Raw genomic sequence first — 23959 nt, 5'->3', positions numbered from 1 at the left:
CAAAATCATGGGCATTAACGTGGAGTTGGTCCTCTCTTTGCTGCTATAATAGCCTCCACTCTTCTGGGAAGGCTTTCCACTAGACGTTGGAACATTTCTGCGGGGACTTGCTTCCATTCAGCCACGAGCATTAGTGAGGTCGGCACTGATTAGACCTGGATCGCAGTCGGCGGTCTAATTCATCCCAATAGTGTTTGATGGGGTTAAAGTCAGGGCTCTGTGCAGGCCAGTCAATCCTTCTACCCTGATTTTCGACAAAGCACTCCATCCGACGCTTGGCATTGTGCATGGTGATCTTAGGCTTGTGTGCGGCTGCTCGGCCATTGAAACCCATTTCATGAAGATCCCGACGAACAGTTCTTGTGCTGACTTTGCTTCCAGAGGTTTCAACCGAGGACAGATGATTTTTATGCGCTACACGCTTCAGCAATTGGCAGTCACATTCTGTGAGCTTGTGTGGCTTACAACTTCGCGGCCGAGCCGTTGTTGCTCCTAGACATTTCCACTTCACAATAACAGTTGACCGGGGAAGCTCTAGCAGGGCAGAAATTAGATGAACTGACTTGTTGGAAAGGTGGCATGCTTTGATGGTGCCACATTGAAAGTCAATGAGCTCTTCAGTAAGGCCATTCTACTGCAAATGTTTGTCTATGGAGATTGCATGGCTGTGTTCTCGATTTTATACAGTTGTCAGCAACGGGGTGGCACGTAGCCTAGTGGTTAGAGTGTTGGACTAGTAACCGAAAGGTTGCAAGATCGAATCCCGAGCTGACAAGGTAAAAATCTGTCATTCTGCCCCTGAACAAGGCAGTTAACCCACTGTTCTTAGGCCATCATTGAAAATAAGAATTTGTTCTTAACTGACTTGCCTAGTTAAATAAAGGTAAAAAAAATAAAAACTGGTGTGGCTGAAATAGCCAAATCCACTAATTTGAATGGGTGTCCACATACTTTTGTATATTTAGTGTATCTATCAATCCGGTGCTGCATAAAGATCTTTATAAAATGTGTTATGCTAAAATGTGGTTTCCTTGGTCTGTACTTTCCCTTCACATAGCCAATGACTGCCTGTCTTTCTCTACAGCAGCATTACGACTGAAATGTCTGACATGACGGTTCTCATTGAAAATGTGATGGGAGTGAAATAGGTTTCATGACAGCACGAAATGCCATTACCCATGTTCAACTGAATGTGCCATCTTCACTTTCTATTTGTGAATATGAAGTGAATAGGGCTTAGGCTGCCTTCTGGCCCATACGACCAAGGTGTAATGGGGTGCTCTTCTCATTATGAATACAGTGTAAATTAAAACTGTCTTGTACAGTACAAATCACAACAAGATGCCCGACATCTAGTTATTCTTATTGTGTTATTTTTTATTATTACTTTTTATTTTAGCCTACTTGGTAAATATTTCCTTCTTCTTGAACTGCACTGTAGGTTAAGGTAAGTAACATTTACATTTTTACAGTTGGACTTTTGCCTATGTAGATACATTGAAACAATGCACTCTATTTATTTAGACTATAAATACAAATGTTGCACAAATTCATTGAGAAAGTGGAAGAAGCTTTGGATGGTGGGGGTGGAGGATGAATGATGCCATTCATCATCATCTTGGGACTTTTGGGGGAGGGGGAACAGCTCTATGATATTTCCCTCATGCTTGGGGGGGGATTTTTGCATGCGCTAGGGGGGGAATCCCAAAGTAAAATTATATCTATTTTTATTCTGATTTTTCAGGGGGTGCTGAAGCACCCTCAGCACCTCTACTTCCCGCGGCTATGGGTATACAGGTCTATAATCTCTACAGACTGTAACTGTACTGTGAAGAGGTAAAGAAAACGTTTCTCTATGGTAATCTTGTTCTGCTCTTTTAGGGTGATGTTAGTTAAGAGAGGCTGTAAAACATACATTTGTATTTTTTCAGAGCAGCTGTAAGAGAGAAGGAACTTTCCAAAGTGATTGTGAGTGACAGAATCCCCAGTGGAGGGAGTGCCTGAGAATACCCTGGTTTTAGGTTTTGCTTTTAAACTATGAATAACTATAGCTGGGAATAGACCAACACTTGTCGAGAAATTTTACCAGCCACTTTCCCCTTGCCACTGTCAGCATTCTCTCAAACATCACTGTCCCCTAGTGGACAAAATTATACTTTTATCGCTTTCAGTCAACCCAGTACGTCGCGGCTGCTGTAGAGGGCAGAAGTACAGTTTTTTTGCAGTTGTGTGTACTGTGTACAATACATTGAAGGAAGAAACACCCCGGCTGAGGAAAATGGCCGATGTAGAGATGGATATCGCGTCTAGCAGAATGAATAACGGAAACGAGCACGTGTAAGACATTTAAGAAGATTAGACGACCATTCAACTTATTTGTAGTACTTTCACCCGATTCAGTGCTTTTGGCAAGTCGACGTTGTCGTCGGTGTATCTGTTTTCTGCAGCGTTGAAACCGTATCAGGCTAGCTAAATAGTGCTAGCCTGCTAACTCTTAGCTATCCCAGTGTTCGAAAGGCTTTGCTGACATGTTTAAATGTTTTCTATAGCGAAACCATACCATAAACCAATCAAACCCGAGTGTCCTAAAATGCATCTTAACATTCTAGTTAACTCGCTAACTATCTGGCTAGCTGTGCTTATTGCATACGTAGCTAAGAAGCTAATGTAGCAAGCTAGCCATTGTTTGCTACAGTTGCTTGCTAGCGCGTTAGCTAGCGGTCAGCTAACTAGCTGACTTGGCGGTCAAGTCGGGAAGCAAGGATAGCTAGCAGTTACAGATTTTGTTTGCTGTGTTAAAAGTCATATTTTGGACAATTCATGTTGTAGCTAGCCAAGTTACAAAAAAATGGTTTGGTTTAAATGATATATTTTACCAATCTTTGTACCTTAGGAAAGAAGATTTGGAGAGCCATGACAAGAGTGGGAGTGAGGAGGAGAGTGGTGAGAATTCAGAAGAAGAAGAGCGGGAGGAGAAAGAAGTCGGGGAGGGGGAAGCAGAAACTAACGGAGAAAAGACAGCGAAGGTGTCCAAACATCACAGCAGTGGCAGCAAACACAAGAAGAAGAAACACAAACACCGCAGCAAGCACAAAAAACACAAGCATGCGTCCGAAGAGGACAAGGACCGAAAGCGCAAACATCGACACAAACACAAGAAACACAAACGTAAAGATGGCTCCTCTTCTTCCGCCCCTGGCATCAACAGCGCTGCCAGCCAGAGAAAGACTCACATCTCCCCTTCATCTGACGACAAGGCCTTATTGGAGGAGTTGGAGAAACAGAGGGCCATGATTAAAGCTGAGCTGGACAGCCAGGTGATGGAGGGGGGTAAGGTGCAGTCAGGCATGGGCCTCATCCTACAGGGTTATAACTCTGGCTCTGAGGAGGGAGACGGAGAGGGCAGGGTCCGGAACGGGGAGCAGCGTCAGAAGGGCAGTATGGGGAAACCCCCCTCCCCCAGGGGTAGGAGTGGTAAAGCCAGACGGGACTCCACAGAAGCCAGCAAGTCCAGCTCTAAGCGCCACAGTCGGAGCAAGTCCAAGGAGAGGACAGGCAAGGAATCCAAGTCGGACAAAACAACCAAAGGCAGCAAAGATGTGGCCGCCAAAGGCCGTGGCCGCAGCAAATCAAAAGAGAGGAAGCGCTCCCAAAGCGGGGGCCGGTCCAAAGAGAGAAACAAGAAGTCTCCTTCCCCCTCCAGCAGGAGGGCAGAGCAGAGGAGCGGCCGCTCAGACAAACGCTCTTCGCCCCAGCCTGACGACAGACCAAACACGGAGCGTGGCAGCCGGAGGTCCAGATCACGGGAGCGTCCAGGGCGGTCGGAGTCAGAAAGAGAGCGAGACAAGAGGCCGACAAAGTCACCTTCCAAGGATGCTTCGTCAGGGAAAGAGAACCGCTCTCCCCACAGGCGAGGAGCAGGAGTGGCCATTAGCCCCTCGAGGAGACGCAGCGCCTCCCCACGCCCCACCAGAGACTCCCAGCAGGCATCCGCTTCAGCTTCCACCTCCAAACAGGGCTCTCCTTCCAGATCAGCCAGGTCCCCAGCAAGGAGAGGCCGCAGTCGCTCCCCAGATGCCAGGAGGAGGGATGCTGACAGACAGGGCTCCTCACCACTCCGGTCTGTTTACTATGGATTAACCTGCAGTCCACCCCCTTATTGTCCTATACCAAACAACAGTAGTGGTCTGTACATGGCATGGGCAACTATTTGAGGGTGCATACTGTTTTAGGATGGGGCATTAAGAATGTGCTGCTATCCACTGATCTTCTAAACTTTATATTCTCTCCCACAGAAAGCGAATACGCCCAGAAGCAGGGCCAGGGGGTAGAGCGAGGTCACGGGAGACCAGCCCCAGAGGTGCTCCCCAACGTCGCAGGATGAGCCGCTCACCCTTCAGAAGAAGGTCCCCCTCGCCCTTCCGGAGACGGAGCAGGTCTCCAATGAGACGCAGGTGAGATGGGACAAGCTGAAACTTGTGGATGTGCTGAGCCAAATTAAATCTGCAGGGGCTTCTTCAAGCCTCCAGAAGTTAAGATGATGCCTGTAAATAATTGCTTTTGCAAAAGCTAACATGCTGACCACACCGCTCGCGTCGTGTGCACTGCAAAATAAATGTACACATACATGTTATTCAATCATTGCACCCACACTGCTTGCACGTGCCAATGAGCGTCTGCGTTGCCAAGCGCTAAAATAGAAGTCAGTTCTATTAGTGACGCTGAACGCAAGACGCAAGTCCTGCCTCTCCCATCACCTCATTGGTTTATAAGAAGCAGATACCTACGTGCCATCTTGTCATTGGTTGTACCCACATGGGTGATTAAAAAGTTAACTTCGGTCAGTATGTCGTGGTAATACACCTATGAAAGTTAGATGCCAATCGCCATATAAAGTCCAAAGAAGAAAAAGCCTGGAAGGAGGAGAGATGACTAGAAATGATTCGGTTGACCGTTTTACAGTTGAAGTCAGAAGTTTACATACACTTAACAAATTGTTCAACCACTCCACAAATTTCTTGTTAGCAATCCATAGTTTTGGCAAGTTGGTTAGGACATCTACCCTGTGCATAACACAAGTAATTCTTCCAACAATTGTTTACAGACGGATTATTTCACTTATGATTCACTGTAACACAATTCCAGTGGGTCAGACGTTTACATACACTAAGTTGACTGTGCCTTTAAACAGCTTGGAACATTCCAGAAAATGATGTCATAGCTTTAGAAGCTTCTGATAGGCTAATTGACATAATTTGAGTCAATTGGAGGTGTACCTGTGGATGTATTTCAAGGCCTACCTTCAAACTCGGTGCCTCTGCTTGACATCATGGGGAAATCAAAAGAAATCTGCCAAGACCCCAGAAAAAAATATTGTAGACTTCCACAAGTCTGGTTCATCCTTGGGAGCAATTTCCAAATGCCTGAAGGTACCACTTTCATCTGTATAAACACCATGGGACCATGCAGCCGTCATACCGCTCAGGAAAGAGACGCGTTCTGTCTCCTAGAGATTAATGTACTTTGGTGCGAAAAGTGTAAATCAATCCCAGAACAACAGCAAAGGACCATGTGAAGGTCCAGATGCTGGAGGAAACAGGTACAAAAGTATCTATAGCCACAGTAAAACAAGTCCTGGGGCGGCAGGGTAGCCTAGTGGTTAGAGCGTTGGACTAGTAACCAGAAGGTTGCAAGTTCAAACCCCTGAGCTGACAAGGTACAAATCTGTCGTTCTGCCCCTGAACAGGCAGTTAACCCACTGTTCCTAGGCCGTCATTGAAAATAAGAATTTGTTCTTACTGACTGGCCTGGTTAAATAAAGGTAAAATAAAAAATGTAAAAAACCTGAAAGGCGCCTCAGCAAGGAAGAAGCCACCGCTCCAGAACCACTAAAAAAAGCCAGATTATGCTTTGCAACTGCACATGGGGACAAAGATCATACTTTTTGGAGAAATGTCCTCTGTCTGATGAAACAAAAATAGAACTGTTTGTCCATAATGACCATCGTTATGTTTGGAGGGCATAAGGTATTAGAGTGGCCATCACAAAGTCCTGACCTCAATCCTATAGAACATTTGTGGGCAGAACTGGAAAAAGTGTGCGTGAGCAAGGAGGCCTACAAATCTGACTTAGTTACACCAGTTCTGTCAGGAGGAATGGGCCAAAATTCACCCAACTTATTGTGGGAAGCTTGAGGAAGGCTACCCAAAACGTTTTACCCAAGTTGAACAATTTAAAGGCAATGCTACCAAATACTAATTGAGTGTATGTAAACTTCTGATCCACTAGGAATGTGGTGAAAGAAATAAAAGCTCAAATAATTCTCTATTCTGACATTTCACATTCTTAAAATAGTGGTGATCCTATCTGACGTAAGACATGGATTTTTTACTCTGATTAAATTCAGGAATTGTGAAAAACTGAGTTTACATACACCTTAGCCAAATACATTTAAACTTCAATTGTATGTGTGAATTAATTGTCGGAGTAGAGGACCTTGTGGATTTCAGGTAAAATAACAACTCACCGTTTATCCAAGGACAAATTAGCTAGCAACAGCAAGCTAGCTAAATAGGACAAATTAGCTTGCAACTGCAAGCTAGCTAGCCATAAACGTTTCATGCTTTTCGACCTGTCCCCAAATTAATATAATTGGTTCAGAGTTTCTCTTGATATTTCAACCTGCATGTCGTGATTGTTTGGTGTGGGGGGGACAAAATCAATTTACGCACGTCCGTTTTGGGTACGGTGTAATGGGGATCCTAATAAAATACTAATAGTATAATATTGTATTACTTTTACAGATACTGGATCTGTGTAGCTAGTTGCAATTATTGTCATCAAATAGGCAGGCAATGCTGTCTGTTCATAGTTCATATTCATATATTCATATAAGTTCATATTTTGAATATCCCTATTTCTGTTGTTACGGGGTTATCACTCTGTTATTAGGGCATCTGCGCAGGAGTCTCGGGGTAGATGAACCTGGCCTGAGTGCAATGGAAACCATGTGGTGTGCTATTATGGTTTAGTAAACGTTGTTAAACTGGAACCTTGGCGTTGTGTCATTTCGAGTTAACATTGGTAGCAGAGGATGGCTAATAACTACAATGTGCTACCTCGGTTCGACAAGAAGAGGTCATATGAAAGTTGGAAACATTAACTTGGAATCTGGACATGAGTTACTAATCTGGATGAGAAAAAGCAAGCACGTGCGGTGGTATTATCGCTCGAGGGAAGAGCGAGAGATACAGCACTGGAAATATCCGTTGAGGATTTGAACAAGGATGACGGTATTGGAACTTTGATTAGAGCAGTGGATTCTGTGTTTCTTAAAGAAGAGAGAGACCGTAACCATGACAGTGTTACTAGAGATATTTCGGTTGCAGTGACGGACTACATAATTGATTTCCAACAGAGGTACAATAGGATGCGCAAGTATGACATGGTTCTCCCGGATGCAGTGTTAGCTTTCAAGTTTCTAGATACTGCCTGTCTGGATGGTGGAGAGAAACAGTTGGCTTTGACTGCTTGTACTGTGGTGACTTTTGCGTCAATGAAGTCGGCACTAAAAATACTTTTGGGTGAAAAGACGTCTGTCGCGCCAATGACAGATGGAATGCAAGTGAGTGATGCAGCATATTACACTGACCAACAACCAGAAGAGGGCGCCATTGCCCGGAACAAATCCATTAGACAAATATGGAAGGAGATCAAAATGTGCCATTTGTCAAAGCACTTACCATTGGGTTAGACTGTCCTCATAAAAATGAACAAGTTAAACTAACAGAGGAAAATGTATACAGAGAGAGAACAGTGTAACATTACACTGTTTTCAAACAAATCTGATGCTGAGATCTTTATAGTTGAATCCTTAGGATTGTGATTGATACTGCATGTACACGCACAGTGTGTGGTGCAAAATGGCTTGATAGATATGTCAGTGAACTAAATATGAAAGAAGTACAAAATATGATTGACACACCAAGCAACAGCTTTCCAATTTGAAGATGGGAGAATCGTCCATTCTAACGAGTTAAGATACCAGCAAAAATTGGTCAGACTGTGTCATCTTGAAACAGAGGTGGTCCCTACAGATATCCCCTTACTATTAAACAAAGCTTCCCTCAAGAAGGCGGGGGCTGTACTAGACATAAAAAAATGACAAGGCATTGATGATTAAACAACCAGTAACCCTTGAACTTACTACCTCATGCCACTATTGTGTAAACATTTTAGACATCACACATGTAAAAATGAGATTCTGACAGACACAGAGCACACAGAGATTCTGACAGTCACAGAGAACATGAACACAAAGGAAAAACACAAAGTATTGTTAAATACAAGGACAGAGAAAGTGGTATTCCACATACAGCAACCGTCATTGGACGAGCAGGAAAAGCCAAAGGAAAACACCAGAACTGCTACAACTTGCAGTACTCTGACCCAGCTACACTTTCTGGTACAACAGGGTCAGCTGATCTGTCACTTGTAGATAATCACAGAATTGAACCAATGGAAAATCGAGAAAAAAAAGGAATGACGTTCAAAATGATGTACTTGAAACAAGGATGTGTCATTTGACTCAGCTAAGCTAGATGAGCTCAGTAATTGGAGGAAAAGTGGAGTGTTTGAGGAAGTCAAAGACATTGGCCAAAAATGTGTCTCAACGAGGTGGGTGTGTACCCTTAAAGAATCCTTAACTGGAATAGTGCCAAAAGCACGTCTAGTGGCCAGAGGTTTTGAGGCGCTGGCTGCTAAAGAACTTCCAAAAGACTCGCTGACGTGCCTCAGAGTCACTCAGATCGCTGATGACAGTGATCTGCCAGAAAAAATGGAACCTTCACTCCATAGACATCAAATCTGCATTTTTGCAGGGAACAGAGCTGTCAAGGGACATTTACATCTGACCTCCGTCCGTCTGAAGCTAAGAGCGAAGGAACACTGTAAACTAAAAAAAGTGTATGGCCTGGCAGATGCATCACTACTGGTACAACAAAGTCAAGGCAACAATGCTGAGTACAGGTGGAAACATGTCACAAGTGGATCCTGCAGTCTTCTATTGGCTTGATCAAGACTGCAATGTGACTGGAGTACTTGCCTGTCATGTTGATGACTTCATCTGGGGTGGCTCACAGACCTTTGCTACAACTGTGATTCCACACCTCAAAGCTGTTTTTTCCAGGTCGGCCGTGAGGAGCATGATCATTTTTATGTTGGCATAGAGTTTATTACAGTTGCTGGAACAATACTGATGTAACAGGAAAGCTATATCAAGAATCTTCAACCTATCCACATGGATTCTTCAAGAGCCGTACAAAGGAATTCCCCTCTGTGGAATTTGAAGCTGATCAATTGAGGTCAAAGATGGGTCAAATTCTATGGGTTGCTAGACAGAGTAGACCTGATGTAATGCTTGATGGCTGCAACTTGGCATCCAACACAAAACACGCCGCTGTACAAACCATTCATGAGGCAAACAAAGTTGTTCGTAAACTGAAATCACAACAGGTGACTAAAGTTTCAGCATGTTGGAAAAGATGACTCGTTGTCTTCAGTGATGCTTCCCTAGGGAACCATACAGATGGAGGCACACAAGGTGGACATCTAATCGTGTAAAGGGGTGAAGGAGGAAGATTCTCATCTGTTGGCAGTCAAAAAGGATCAGATGAGTTGTCCGAAGCACGCTTGCTAGAGAAACACTTGCTCTTGCAGATGGAATTGACAATGCTATCTTTCTTGCAACTCTGTTCTCAGAGTTTACCACTGGTGAGACAAAACGGCATATTCTACCTGTAGTTTGTCACTGACAACTACTTCTTAGTTGATGCTGTGAAGTCAACCAAGTCTGTCACTGAGAAAATACTTTGTCTTGATTAGCAGCATCAAGGAACTTATTTGTGGTCGACCACAAAGGAACAGCTTGCTGACTGTCTGACTAAAAAGGAGCATCCAGTCTTGTGCTCCTACAGGCTCACAGTAATGGAAAGTGGCAGCGTGAGTAATACAAATAAAAACTGTCACACAACCCATTTGTAATGAGGGACTTGAATAATACTTGGACATTTATGTTGTTGAAGTTTTGTCTTTAAAAAAAAGTGTGAGATTGTGAAGTTCATGTTTTTATGTATCCCTATTTTTCTGTTATTACGGGGCTATCACTCTGTTATTCAGGCGCCTGTGCAGGAGTCTCGGGGTAGATGAACCTGGCCTGAGTGCAATGGCAAACATGTAGTGTGCGAATATGGTTTAGTAAACGTTGTTAAACTGGAACCTTGTTGTTGTGTCATTTTGAGTTAACACTGTCATGGTAGTGGTAAGATGGTTTCCTTACGGATTATGTCTGTTTCTAGTGATGAAGCTTTGGTGATGTCGGAGTATGAGGCTCATTGGCCAAGGTTGTCTAAATATTTTCAATGCTGTGCGCTGCAGGTCGCCAGAAAGAGACAGATACGGACGTCTCAGACAGTACGGCCGGCGCTCCAACTCCCGGGACCGGGACAGGAGGAGGAGACATGGCCGGGACGAGGACAAGTTCAAGGGCAGCCTCTCTGAGGGCATGAAGGCCGACAAGGAGTCCTCCGAGGAGGAAGTGTGAGTAGAGGGTGAACACCCACACACAAACAGACAAATGCTACACTGCAATATGGTAATTATCTGGGTGATTATGTGCTTTTGTAAGTGGGTTAATTTTGTTACCAGGCTTGAGGACTTTGACGGTGAGGAGGTGGATGAAGAGGCCATCATAGAGCAGCGCCGGCAGCAGCGACTGGCTATCGTCCAGGTCAGTTCCCCATCCCTCATCCAGGGCTCCAGACTAACATTTTTCCCTGGTGGCACAAACTTTTTCAGTTTGTGGCATCACGCAATAGAAACATGAAGTAATCACTTATGAAGTAATTCAGTGTTTTATTAAGAGGTCTAATAGGCTACTTAGATGGTATTACATAAATAAATTGTTTCATGTAACACGTCCATGCAGGAATGCATGAATCGAGATATTTTGATGTGCAACCTAGTCCAGTGATTTTCATGAGTTATATTTAACTGTTAATACAGGACTCAAGAATTTTGTTTTGTTCAACAGAGATGTATTTGACTACGTAGACTCATTTATTTGGCGCTAAATGACCACCTAATAAGTGGAAACTCAAACGCATTAGCTAGATTGCTAACTCTAAACAGGATTGGTGTCCACGGGCCCATAAAAATTCGTAGTCTTCAATTAATTTCTCATTAAGTTTTAAAACGTCTTAAATTCAGTTTGCAGAGGTCTTAAAAAATGTGACGGAGATGACTTCAGTGTTTCCGTTATATTGTGCCGGTGCTGCTTAATTGTTCCACCGCGGCAGAAAAAACATCAAATAATACTTGAGATCCACTTCCTAAGTTTTCGAGAGCTATCCAGCCATGTGCACCTCTGTGTGTGCACATTAGGGCTGACCCCATTTAATTGACTGTTTGGTCGATAAGCTGTTGGTGTACCGATCATTTTTCAGTCAAATCAAACTTGATTTATCACATACGCCGAATACAACACCTTACCGTGAAATGCTAACTTACAAGCCCTTATCCAACAGTGCAGTTCAAGAAGAGTTAAAAAAAATATTTAACAAATAAACTAAAGTAACACAATAACATAACATTAAAAAGGCTATATACAGGGCACCAGTACTGAGTAGGGGTGAAGTGACTGCAAAGATAAACGGCGAGTAGCAGCAGTGTACAAAACAAATGGGGGGGGTCATCGATATAATAGTCCAGTGGCCATTTGAATAATTGTTCAGCAATCTTATGGCTTGGGGGTAGAAGCTGTAAAGGAGCCTTTTTGGTCCTAGACTTGGCCTTCTGGTACCGCTTGCTGTGCAGTAGCAGAGAAAACAGTCCATGACTTGGGTGACTCAAGTCTGACAATTTTATGGGATTTCCTCTGACACCGCCTATTATATTGGTCCTGGGTTGCTGGAAGCTTGGCCCCACTTGGCCATACGTACTACCCTCTAGCGTCTTGCGGTCGGATGCCAAGCAGTTTCAATACCAAGCGGTGATGGAGCCAGTCAAGATGCTCTCATTGGGGAAGCTGTTGAACTATTTGAGGATATCAGGGCCAATGCCAAATATTTTTAGCCTCCTGAGGGGAAGAGGTGTTGTCGTGCCCTCTTCATGACTGTGTTGGTGTGATTGGACCATGATAGCTCCTTAGTGATGTGGACATCGAGGAACTTGAAACTCTCGACCTGCTCCACTACAGCCCAGTTGATGTGAATGGGGGCATGCTCGGCTCTCCGTTTCCTGTAGTCCAAGATCAGCTCCTTTGTCATGCCGACGTTGAGAGGTCTCTGACTTCCCTATAGACTGTCTCATCATCATCGGTGATCAGGCCTACCACCGTCATGTGGTCTGCCAACTTAATGATGGTGTTGGAGCCGTGTGCGGCCACACAGTCGTGGGTGAACGGACTACAGGAGGAGACTTAGCACGCACCCCTGAAGGTCCCCCGTGTTGAGGGTCAGTGTTGCGAATGTGTTGTTGCCTACCCTCACCACCTGGGGTCGGCCCGTCAGGAAGGCCAGGATCCAGTTGCAGAGGGAGGTGTTTAGTCCCAGGGTCCTTAGCTTAGTGATGATCTTGGATGGCACGCTGGTGTTTAACAGTGAGCTGTAATCAGTGAACAGCATTCTCACGTAGGTGTACCTTTTGTCCAGGTGGGAAAGGGCAGTGTGGAATGCAATAGATTGTGTCATCCTGTGGATCTGTTGGTGCGGAATGTGAATTGGAGTGGGTCCAGGGCGATAGTCATTTAAAAAGGATACCTTGGCGTTTTTGGGCACAGGGACTATGCTAGTCTGCTTGAAACATGTAGGTATTACAGACTGGGTCAGGGAGAGGTTGAAAATGTTGGTGAAGACCCTTACCAGCTGGTCAGCGTATTCTCTGAGAACGCATCTTGGCAATCCGCCTGGCCCTGCGGCCTTGTGAATGTTCACCTGTTTAAAGGTCTATGGATAGCGTGATTACGGAGTCGTCCAGAACAGTGGGTGCTCTCATACATGGTTCAGTGTTGCTTGCCTCAAAGCGAGCATAGAAGGCATGTAGCTCATCTGGTAGGCTTGCGTCACTGGGTTGCTCGTGGCTGGGTTGCCCTTTGTAATCCATGATTGCTTGCAAGACCGGTGTAGTAGGTGCCGGTGTAGTAGGATTCGATCTTAGTCCACTATTGATTGGTCGCTGGATGACGTAGCAGAATTTTTTTTTATAAGCGTCAGGATTTGTATCACGCTCCTTGAAAGCGGCAGATCTAGCCAGCTCTAGTCCAGAACCTGCTGGTTTTCTGTCCTACCTGACAACTAATTGCACCAACCTGATGTCCCAGGTCTTAGTCTCTGATTAGAGGGAACATTGAAAAAGCACAATGTAATTGGCTCCGAGGTCCAGAATTGAGTTTGAAGGGCCGAGGCCAAACAAAAAACAAACAAACAAAAAAACATGCAGGCAAATGAATCTCTAAAGAGTCAAAAATATATCTGATTACTCTGGATCGTATTATGACACATCAACATATCCATCATGCTTTCTCTGAACATGTTAGATGAAATAGATAACTTCTTTCATGTCTGTCTTGGCAGTGAAAAGAGTCAGTCTAGAGCCCTCCTGTTTAGCTGACTTGCGTCAAAGTATGGTCATTTGATACCTGATTCACTGAATGAGGAAATTATTTTATTAGACTTTTTGGTTGTAGGCTAATGTTCTAATGTAAAGGCATAGCACCTCGAAGAGAGCTACAGGGTGTATATGCTTCTGTTCCAGCCCTATTCTAACACACCAGAATCTACAAATCAACTACACAACAGGATGAGTTTTATACAGTAACAGTGCTGTATATTTGACTTTAAGGATTTTTTCCTCTGTGATATTTTATAGTATTGAGTATCAAAAGCCGGTAATGGTATCGAAGACAAAATTCTGAACACTTTGTGTTTTTTGATCTGGCTAATGATTAGCTCTTTGTGGTGGTCAAACAAATGCAGATGGGAAACCCCCTGCTTCAGCCAGCTATAGCCTAACCACTATACTACTATATCCATAAGGCTCCAGGAGAATGCGCATTGCTAAAATAGCACACCTGGCTGCTAATATGAGCCATGTAGGCAATAGACTCAGGTGAAAGAGCTATCCCTAAAAATAAAAAAAATAAAAAGCCCAACATGGGCTCATTTCTGGAAAGGAATATTTGCAGGTGTGTTGCTCACGCATGCCTCAAAATTGGTATGAAATGGCATTCCAAGTGGCATTTAAAAAGGTTGTCTTAAATTCAACTTCATGTAACCTGCAGATATCCTGATTAATCTTATCTTTACAGGAATCGTGAGGATAATGTTTGATTGTTTGACCAAATCATGGTTTTGGCTCCTTAAAAATAAAATGACGTTTGGAGTGAGGTGACCATGTCGAAAGGGCAGCTCGCACAGATTCGGCCAAATACAAGTCGCTAAATGAGACTACATGGTTGTCTGGAGCCCTGATCATCACATTTGCTGTTGAACTGTACATAGCTGTTTTAGGGATCCCCAGCCCAGTGTTTCATATTTGGCTACTACTCCAATATAGGATGTTTTCTGATTTGCCTTTTCATTATTGATATTCACCCCCTCGAAACCCATATCTTGTTTTTACTTAATTCCATTGTTGTGACCACTCTATACCTGGCACTACCTCTCTCTCTCCCTGTGCAGAAATACCGTGGCGGCAACGAGGACAGCATGGCGTCCATGGCGTCGGAGCCCAGCAGCCCGCAGAGCAGCACACGGAGCCGCTCGCCCTCGCCAGACGACATCCTGGAGCGTGTGGCGGCCGACGTCAAGGAGTACGAGCTGGAGAATCTGGACACGTTTGAGGAGAACATCAAGGCCAAGCAAGGCCTCATCACGCAGGAGAAGGATGGTGAGTAAAGGGATTCAGGTTGGGAGAAAATAAAGGGAATATAGGGAATAGGGTGCCATTTGGTCTGCTCTGTATTGCAGTCTCAAAATATTAGCTCATATGCAATGTGCAATCTGGGTGGGTCATCTTGGTGATAACTTTTTCTGTTTTTAGTTTATTTTGAAGTTTACAGGTGTTCTTTAGTAATACAGGTTGTTTGCTGAATGTGCCCGCATTAGCTGTAACTGTGGCCGTGTCTAGACTTGACAGTTCATACAGCTTTAGTATTCTGATCATAGACTTCTGATCATGGAATGTATCTTCAACTATATTTTAAATGTGCGTACCGTGTCCACAGTGTGTCTGGATTCCCTTTTCCCGCGCTATATTCAGACTTCATTTAACGAGGCAAGTCAGTTAAGACACATTCTTATTTTCAATGACGGCCTAGGAACGGTGGGTTAACTGCCTTGTTCAGGGACAGAACGACAGATTTTTACCTTGTCAACTCAGGGATTCAATCTTGCAACCTTGCGGTTAACTAGTCCAACGCTCTAACCAGTTGCCACACGAGGAGCCTGCCTGTTACGCGAATGCAGTAAGAAGCCAAGGTAAGTTGCTAGCTGGCATTAAACTTATCTTATAAAAAACTATCAATCATAATCACTAGTTATAACTACACATGGTTGATGATATTACTAGTTTATCTAGCGTGTCCTGCGTTGCATAAAATCGATGCGGTGCGCATTCGCGAAAAAGGACTGTCTTTGCTCCAATGTGTACCTAACCATAAACATCAATGCCTTTCTTAAAATCAATACACAGAGGTATATATTTTTAAACCTGCATATTTAGCTAAAAGAATGGTTAGCAGGCAATATTAACCAGGTGAAATTGTCACTCTTGCGTTCATTGCACGCAGAGTCGGGGTATATGCAACAGTTTGGGCCACCTTGCTCATTGCGAACTAATTTGCCAGAATTTTACGTAATTATGACATAACATTGAAGGTTGTGCAATGTAACAGCAATATTTAGACTTAGGGATGCCATCCGTTAGATAAAATACGGAACCGTTCCGTATTTCACTGAAAGAATAAACGTTTTGTTTTCAAAATGATAGTTTCCGGATTCGACCATATTAATGACCTACGGCTTGTATTTCTGTGTGTTATGTTATAATGAAGTCTATGATTTGATAGAGCAGTCTTACTGAGCGATGGTAGGCACCAGCAGGCTCATAAGCATTCATTCAAACAGCACTTTTGTGCGTTTTGCCAGCAGCTCTTCGCAATGCTTCAAGCATTCAAGCTAGTTAGCAGGGTGCGCGCTAATAGCGTTTCCAACGTCACTCGCTCTGAGACTTGGAGTAGTTGTTCCCCTTGCTCTACATGGGTAATGCTGCTTCGAGGGTGGCTGTTGTCGATGTGTTCCTGGTTCGAGCCCAGATAGGAGCGAGGAGAGGGACGGAAGCTATACTGTTACACTGGCAATACTAAAGTGCCTATAAGAACATCCAATAGTAAAAGGTATATAAAATACTAATCGTATATAGAGAAATAGTCCTATAATTCCTGTAACTACAACTTAAAACTTCTTACCTGGGAATATTGGAGACTCATGTTAAAAGGAACCACCAGCTTTCATATGTTTTCATGTTCTGAGCAAGGAACTTAAACATTAGCTTTCTTACAAGGCACATATTGCACTTTTGCTTTCTTCTCCAACACTTTGTTTTTGCATTATTTAAACCAAATTGAACATGTTTCATTATTTATGAGGCTAAATTGATTTTATTGGTGTATTATATTAAGTTAAAATAAGTGTTCAATCAGTATTGTTGTAACTGTCATTATTACAAATAAATGTAAAAAATCAACCGATTAATCGGTATCAGCTTTTTTTGGTCCTCCAATAATCGGTATTGCCGTTGAAAAATCATAATCGGTCGACCTCTAATAACAACACAACAAAAACTGATGACAGAAGCTAACTAGCCAGCTAACCTCTCGCTAGCTAGCAATCGATGCTAAAGGGATTACACATGGGTCGATATAACTCCAGCCAACTTCTTATATTTATTGGCTAGCATTTTTGAGGTAGCAAACACATTCCTCTCACACTAAGAACGTATTTCCTCCCACTTTATAATGAAAGGTGCCTCTCGGTCCCAAAACACAAGTTTTCTGGAGACTTTTGGAAGGAGTGTTGATGACGTTGCCCACTGTATGCACTTTTGATAGCCTGATTGCATATAGACTGAGGAGAAATCCACACACAATGTATCCCAGACCACCTCCCTTACCATCTGGTCAGCCAGATCTGAACAAAATCGGACCCGCAAAAAAACAGTCTCAACATCAACAGTGAAGAGATGACTCTGGGATGCTGGCCTTCTAGGCAGAATTGCAAAGAAAAAGCCATATCTCAAATTGGCCAATGATGTCTGTGTTCTTTTACCCATCTTAATCTTTTCTTTTTATTGGCCAGTCTGAGATATTGCTTTTTCTTTGCAATTCTGCCTAGAAGGACAGCATCACGGAGTCGCTTCTTCACTGTTGACGTTGAGACTGCAGTTTTGCAGGTACTATTTAATGAAGCTGCCAGTTGAGAACTTGAGGCGTCTGTTTCTCAAACTAGACACTCTAATGTACTTGTCCTCTTGCTCAGTTGTGCACCATGGCCTCCCACTCCTCTTTCTATTCTGGTTAGGGCCAGTTTGCAGCTTTTTTCAGGTCTCTCCAGAGATGTTCGATGAAGTTCATGTCCGGGCTCTGGCTGTGCCACTCAAGGACATTCAGAGAATTCGTTCATCTTTCCATTGATCCTGACTAGTCTCCCTGTCTCTGCCGCTGAAAAACATCCCCACAGCATGATGCTGCCACCACCATGCTTCACAGTAGGGATGATGCCAGGTTTCCTCCAAACGTGACGCTTGGCATTCAGGCTGAATAGTTAAATCTTGGTTTCTTCAGACCAGAGAATCTTGTTTGTCATGGTCTGAGTCCTTTAGGTGCATTTTGGAAAACTCCAAGCGGGCTGTTGTGAATTTTACTGAGTTGCTTCTGTCTGGCCACTCAACCATAAAGGCCTGGAGTGTTGCAGAGATTTGTCCCCTTCTGGATGTTCTCCCATCTCCACAGAGGAACTCTTAAGCTCAGAGTGACCATGGGGTTCTTGATCACCTCCCTGACCATGCCCTTCTGCCCCGATTGCTACGTTTGGCCCGGGCGGTCAGCTCTAGGAAGAGTGTTGGTTCCAAACTTCTTCAATTTAAGAATGATGATGGCCACTGTGTTCTTGGGGACCTTCAATGTTGTAGAAATGTTTTGTGCTTCAACACAATCCTGTCTCTGAGCTTTAAGGACAATTCCTTTGACCTCATGGCTTGATTTTTGCTCTGACATGCACTGTCAACTGTGGGACCATATATAGACAGGTGTGTGCCTTTTCAAATCATGTCCAATCAATTGAATTTACCACAGGTGGACGGACTCCACTCAAGTTGTAGAAACATCTCAAGGATGGTCAATGGAAACAGGATGTACCTGATCTCAATTTCAAGTCTCATAGCAAAGGGTCTGAATACATATGTAAATAAGGTGTTTCTGTTTTTTATTTTGTAATCATTTGCAAAAATGTTTTTTTTGATTTGCCATTATGGGGTATTGTGTGTAGATTGAGGATTTTTTCAAATCCCCCTTTTCAAAAATATGGAAGAAGGGGTCTGAATACTTTCCGAATGCCCTGTAAGTGACAAGTGTAGACACCGCCTTTGTGGCAGACTGGGCTGTTTAATCTCATGTTTCCTCCCTTCCCCTTCCTCCAGGGCCCCTCTCTTATAAGGTGTGCTGGCATTGACAGGGGATACAGCGCAATGGCTCTCTCTCATGTTTGACACCTTTGTCTCGTGTGGTAGAAAGTTGCAACGTGGTGCCGTTACACATATGACTAACATTGACCAAATGCGGTCTGGTTCCCCAGTGGTCATTCATTTCACGTCATATTTTTGGGCCGTAACATGTGCCGGTTGAAGCATGTTTCCGTTAAGTGTACTAAATCTCTCGTTTCCTCCCTCTGTCTGTCAGGACCCAAAAAGCCCTCGGCCCCTGATATGTTTACGGAGTCGGACGTCATGTTTGAAGCAGCCATTGATGTAAGTCTTACAGGAGCCTCACTCTCCTCCACTGATCTCCAGCCATGTTTATATCTCTGATCTTTAGAGTGCTACTCTGGGCTAAACATGCAAGCCCATCTTCTGAGTGATCTGTCTGTGGCAAGTAGTTCATTATGCGAGTGTGGTTGAATGTTTGGTCATGTTGGTCTACACAGAGTGCCAGGATGAGAGCAGCAGGTGTTGGGGGGAAGGACTTCAAAGAGAACCCCAACCTCCGGGACAACTGGACCGATGCAGAGGGTTACTACCGTAAGTGCCCTTGACTGGATACACTCTTACAAATGTTACGAATTCATCGATGAAAGGCTGCTGAGCTTTTCGCTCTCAATCATCCATGTTTGCAAACAGTCCATGTCGTCTTAGTATTCCGCTGTGTATGAGTGCAGTCCTTTTGATTTCACTATTGGTTAATAGTGTTATTTGAGGCCTAGTAACTGGATATCTCATTGAGGAAATAGCCAAGACTTTCTAAACATGCCCCTCGTGTCTATCCTACTGTGTTTTAGGCGTGAACATCGGGGAGACGCTGGACAAGCGCTACGACGTGTACGGCTACACAGGCCAGGGAATGTTCAGCAACGTGATCAGGGGCAGGGACACGGCCCGCGCCGGACAGGATGTGGCCGTCAAGATCATCCGCAACAACGAGCTCATGTAGGTCCTCGGGCAGGCAGCCTCAGGACTCAAATGGCACCCCATTCCCTGTGTAGTGTACTACTTTTGACCAGGACTCTGGTCAAAAGTAGTGCACTATGAAGGTATGTAAGGTGAACGAGCTAATTGTTAGTCGCTCTGGATAAGAGAGTCTGTTAAGACTAATGGAGCCATTTGGGACGCATACAGGTTCGCTCATGGTTTGGGGAACATATTGCCTTCGTCACCACATTTGAATGTGCCCTCTCATTAGAAGTATTCTAGCAACGTCTATGTGGATCGTCCAGGGCTTTTTTGGAAAATATATATTTACCTCAATAGAACCTACCTAGATAAATAAACCAATAGATGCTGACCTTGCTGATTTTGTGTTTTGGGTCTCCAGGCAGAAGACTGGCCTGAAGGAGCTGGAGTTCCTCAAGAGGCTCAACGACGCCGACCCAGACGACAAGTTCCACTGCTTGCGCCTCTTCAGACACTTCTACCACAAGCAGCACCTGTGTCTGGTGTTCGAGCCCCTCAGGTACTAACTGGGAGACTACCACTACTGCACTGTGGCAGTAGTGGGAAATAGCAACCTATTCCTTTTACTACTGCTCAACATTTGTGCACTATAAGGAATAGGGTGTCATTCCATGTCCTCAGTGGCAGGACACACCGCAATGTGTTTTGTCATCTAGCACACTTCTTCACTGGCTCTAACACATGTCTCTCTGTGAAATGTGTGTCTCAGTATGAACCTGCGCGAGGTGCTGAAGAAGTACGGTAAGGACGTGGGCCTTCACATCAAGGCTGTCCGCTCCTACACCCAGCAGCTCTTCCTGGCACTCAAACTCCTCAAACGTTGCAGCATCCTCCACGCTGACATCAAGCCTGACAACATCCTGGTACGAGGCCCATATTATCATCACATGACTGTTACAACTGCACTGAGGCCGGGTCGTGTTCAACGACACAAAATGGAAGAAAGAGGACAAACTGGGAGAGACTACCTGGATTTGTCCAATAAAAAAACACTTCTATTCGCTTTGCGTTGAAAAATGTATTGAAGCGTTTTGCGATACTGTGCCGTAATGAATATGACCATGGCCTGAAGGTCCCATCTAACAGTGTCTGTTTCTCGATCTCTCCCCTACAAGGTGAACGAGTCGAAGACCATCTTGAAACTCTGCGATTTTGGCTCGGCGTCCCATGTTGCAGACAATGACATCACGCCGTACCTCGTCAGCAGATTCTACAGAGCTCCAGAAATCAGTACATTTTACTTTGAGATTGTTTGCTTATAACGGTTTAGCTGTAATAGAGCTCTCTGATGTTGTCCCTGCTTGGATCACAGTCCTCATGATGTCTTGTCTCTGTCACAGTCATTGGGAAGCCGTACGACTACAGCATAGACATGTGGTCAGTGGGCTGCACGCTGTACGAACTCTACACCGGCAAGATCCTTTTCCCTGGCTCCTCCAACAACCACATGATCAAACTGGCCATGGACCTCAAGGGCAAGATGCCCAACAAGGTAAACTGTCCACATTACTGGACCTGGCTGGTCTCTCCTAGCCTTAGTCTCTCTCTGTGTTAGATTTTGACAGGAAGTCATAACCTGGGGCATTGTACACTGTGCTGTAGCTTACAGATTATGTAATGGTTCTTTTGTTCTCAGATGATCCGGAAAGGCCTGTTCAAAGACCAGCACTTTGATCAGAACCTCAACTTCCTCTACATTGAAGTAGACAAAGTGACCGAAAGGGTTTGTATATGTTATACTTTTCAGCTGCTCAGTTGTTGGGGAAATTATCTAAGAAATGGGTTAAAAACAGCTAGATTTGCTGGGCTAGTCATGAAGGCTCATTTATTTATTTATTTCCCTCCTCCATCCTCACCCCACCTCCCTCCACACACCACAGGAGAAGGTAACCGTGATGAGCACAATCAACCCCACCAAGGACCTGCTGTGTGACATGGTGGGTGGCCAGCGGCTGCCCGAGGAGCAGAGGAAGAAGGTCCTGGTCCTAAAAGACCTGATCGACGGCACGCTGATGCTGGACCCTGCCAAACGCATCAGCATCAACCAGGCCCTGCAGCACCCCTTCATCCAGGAGAAGATCTGAACTCAGACCAGTCCAACAATCAATCAGGCCCTGCAGCTCCCCTTGATCCAGGAGAAGATCTGAACTCAGACCAGCCCAACCATCAACCAGGCCCTGCAGCACCCCTTGATCCAGGAGAAGATCTGAACTCAGACCAGCCCAACCATCAGCCAGGCCCTGCAGCACCCCCTTCATCCAGGAGAAGATCTGACCTCAAACCAGCCCAACCATCAACCAGACCAGCCTTGCCAGGTAGAAATACAAGACCAGACGCCCCATTGAGAATGTTATGGATAAATTGTTTCCCCTATTTTGATTATGATGGGTACGATAACCTGGTATGTTTTAATTGTAAATAAGTAAAATAGACATTCATGAAGAAAAAATAATTTTGATTTATCATAAACCCCACCCCCCTCTGGCGGTGATGCAGCAGTTATGGACTATTTCTATTTAGCTGGCATTGAAGTGAATGACATTAAAATAATAAAATTATTGTAAACATGTCTAATGCATTGTCGAAGTATCTGAGTGTAGGTCGGTTTAGAAATGTGTGTTGTGTACTAGTCGCATCAAGGAGATGCATCATCTTCAACGGTAAAATTTTTAATGATCACCAACATTGCTCATTCTGCGACTGTGCATGCTTTTGAATGTGCACCCCTTCGTTGTGCTCTAGATGTGTCTAGCATAAGCCTGTGTACTGTTAATGCTCTCTGTAACCAGGTTTCCAGCCAACCTTTTTATGCGAGGAAAGTACACGTTAGATACAAAATGTCAAGACAGGCCGCCTGATGGAAACGGCACGTTTTGTTGGTGAACTTTCCAAAATGTCTGCAAAATAAAACACCAGACAGGTTGGGATGTTTTTGTCGGTAAAATTCATTACGCGAGAAATGGCAGAAACGTTTTTGTTTGATGCTCCTTTCCTAATAAATGTAGAGAGTCTTATTCTGGTGACATGATTGATGCTTGACTGCCGTTTGACAAATACAAATAATCTCACTTTTATCCATAATAATCTCATGTCGGTAGCCTAACCGCACTGTATCTGCAAGCTGTTGGCTAAAGCACACGTACTAAGACCAGAGCGGGTACATTCGCTATATAACGCAACTTTTGTTGTGCCGAAAACCATCTGTGGAGTTGAAAATGTGATGGAAACCAATTGAACTTATTCTGTACATTTAAATGAACTGCTCTACACCACGTTCAGCCTTTTATCTGGAACAAGTCATTTTGATGGAAATATCTCTGGTGGGGAAATGTGCATATTGTTTTTGTGGATTTTAGAATATTCACCAATTGGATGGTAACCTAGAGTGTGTGCGTAGCAGCATTGATGTCCCACATGATGGCACCACAATCCCCATTTCACAGGTCCCAGGCCTGTGCTTAAGGAATGGACTCAACAGTAGTACCGTACTCCCCTCGAACAATAAGACCGTTCCATTTCAAGGTCGGTCATTGTGTTATTTTACAGAACAGAGCAGCCCCACTGACTCCAACGGTTTCACATATTTCCTCCTCTCTCTCTGACACGGTCCTGGCTATAGGCTCTCAGATTTAAGTGCCTCCTGTATGAGCCTTGTGTGTAAAACACAGAACAATGCCGGCCTGTGAAAGCCGCCACCTCGTTCTCCTCCCATGTTGTATATATTCCATTGTTGCCACAGTCTTTCTCCATGTTAAAGATTTTCATGTTTGATTTGTTTCTTTTCTCATTGAGGGAAAAAATATTGTGATTTAAGCAAAGAACTGAGATGTGAAAGAGCACCTTCAGTGCACCACCACTTTTAGTAATAAAATATTTCCTATTCAATATTGTTTTTGTTCCTCTGTTCTCAAGTATAATACAATACAAATGTACACCAGTGTAATTTCTCTATCTATTTCCTGAATTAAGGTAGCCCAGTGGTTAGAGCCTTGGGCCAGTAACTGTAAGGTTGCTGGGTCGAATCCCCGAGCTGACAAGGTAAAAATCTGTCTTTCTGCCCCTGAACAAGGCATTTAACACACTTTTCCCCGGTAGGCTGTCATTGTAAATAAGAATTTGTTTCTTAACTGATTTGCCTAGTTAAATAAAGAATAAAAGAATTAAGCATTTCTAATTATTGATG

The 23959-nt window shown here is 44.1% G+C and overlaps 1 protein-coding gene across 1 annotated transcript; it reads left to right on the top strand.

Moving 5' to 3' along the window:
* The first annotated feature begins 2186 nt into the window (after positions 1–2186).
* LOC112227916 (serine/threonine-protein kinase PRP4 homolog) lies at positions 2187–23661 on the top strand. The gene is made up of 15 exons (XM_024392918.2): positions 2187–2337; positions 2894–4120; positions 4296–4454; positions 10435–10596; positions 10705–10786; positions 14736–14943; positions 19010–19077; positions 19254–19347; positions 19605–19752; positions 20138–20275; positions 20486–20639; positions 20892–21006; positions 21117–21268; positions 21413–21499; positions 21657–23661. The coding sequence occupies exons 1-15, from the start codon at positions 2279–2281 to the stop codon at positions 21858–21860; spliced, it is 3057 nt and encodes a 1018-aa protein (XP_024248686.1). The 5' UTR covers positions 2187–2278; the 3' UTR covers positions 21861–23661.
* Positions 23662–23959: the final 298 nt, after the last annotated feature.

The sequence above is a fragment of the Oncorhynchus tshawytscha genome, linkage group LG29, assembly GCF_018296145.1.
Source record: "Oncorhynchus tshawytscha isolate Ot180627B linkage group LG29, Otsh_v2.0, whole genome shotgun sequence".
NCBI classification, from domain to species: Eukaryota; Metazoa; Chordata; class Actinopteri; order Salmoniformes; family Salmonidae; genus Oncorhynchus; species Oncorhynchus tshawytscha.
This window is presented reverse-complemented; position numbering and strand designations above follow the sequence as displayed.

Bases quoted from the DNA above. Each gene is read 5' to 3' on its own strand.
- LOC112227916 (XM_024392918.2), top strand. From the start codon at position 2,279: ATGGCCGATGTAGAGATGGATATCGCGTCTAGCAGAATGAATAACGGA. The intron at 2,338-2,893 runs GTAAGACATTTA...TTTGTACCTTAG, and splicing joins AATAACGGAAACGAGCACGT to GAAAGAAGATTTGGAGAGCC. The intron at 19,348-19,604 runs GTAAGTGCCCTT...ACTGTGTTTTAG, and splicing joins CGATGCAGAGGGTTACTACC to GCGTGAACATCGGGGAGACG.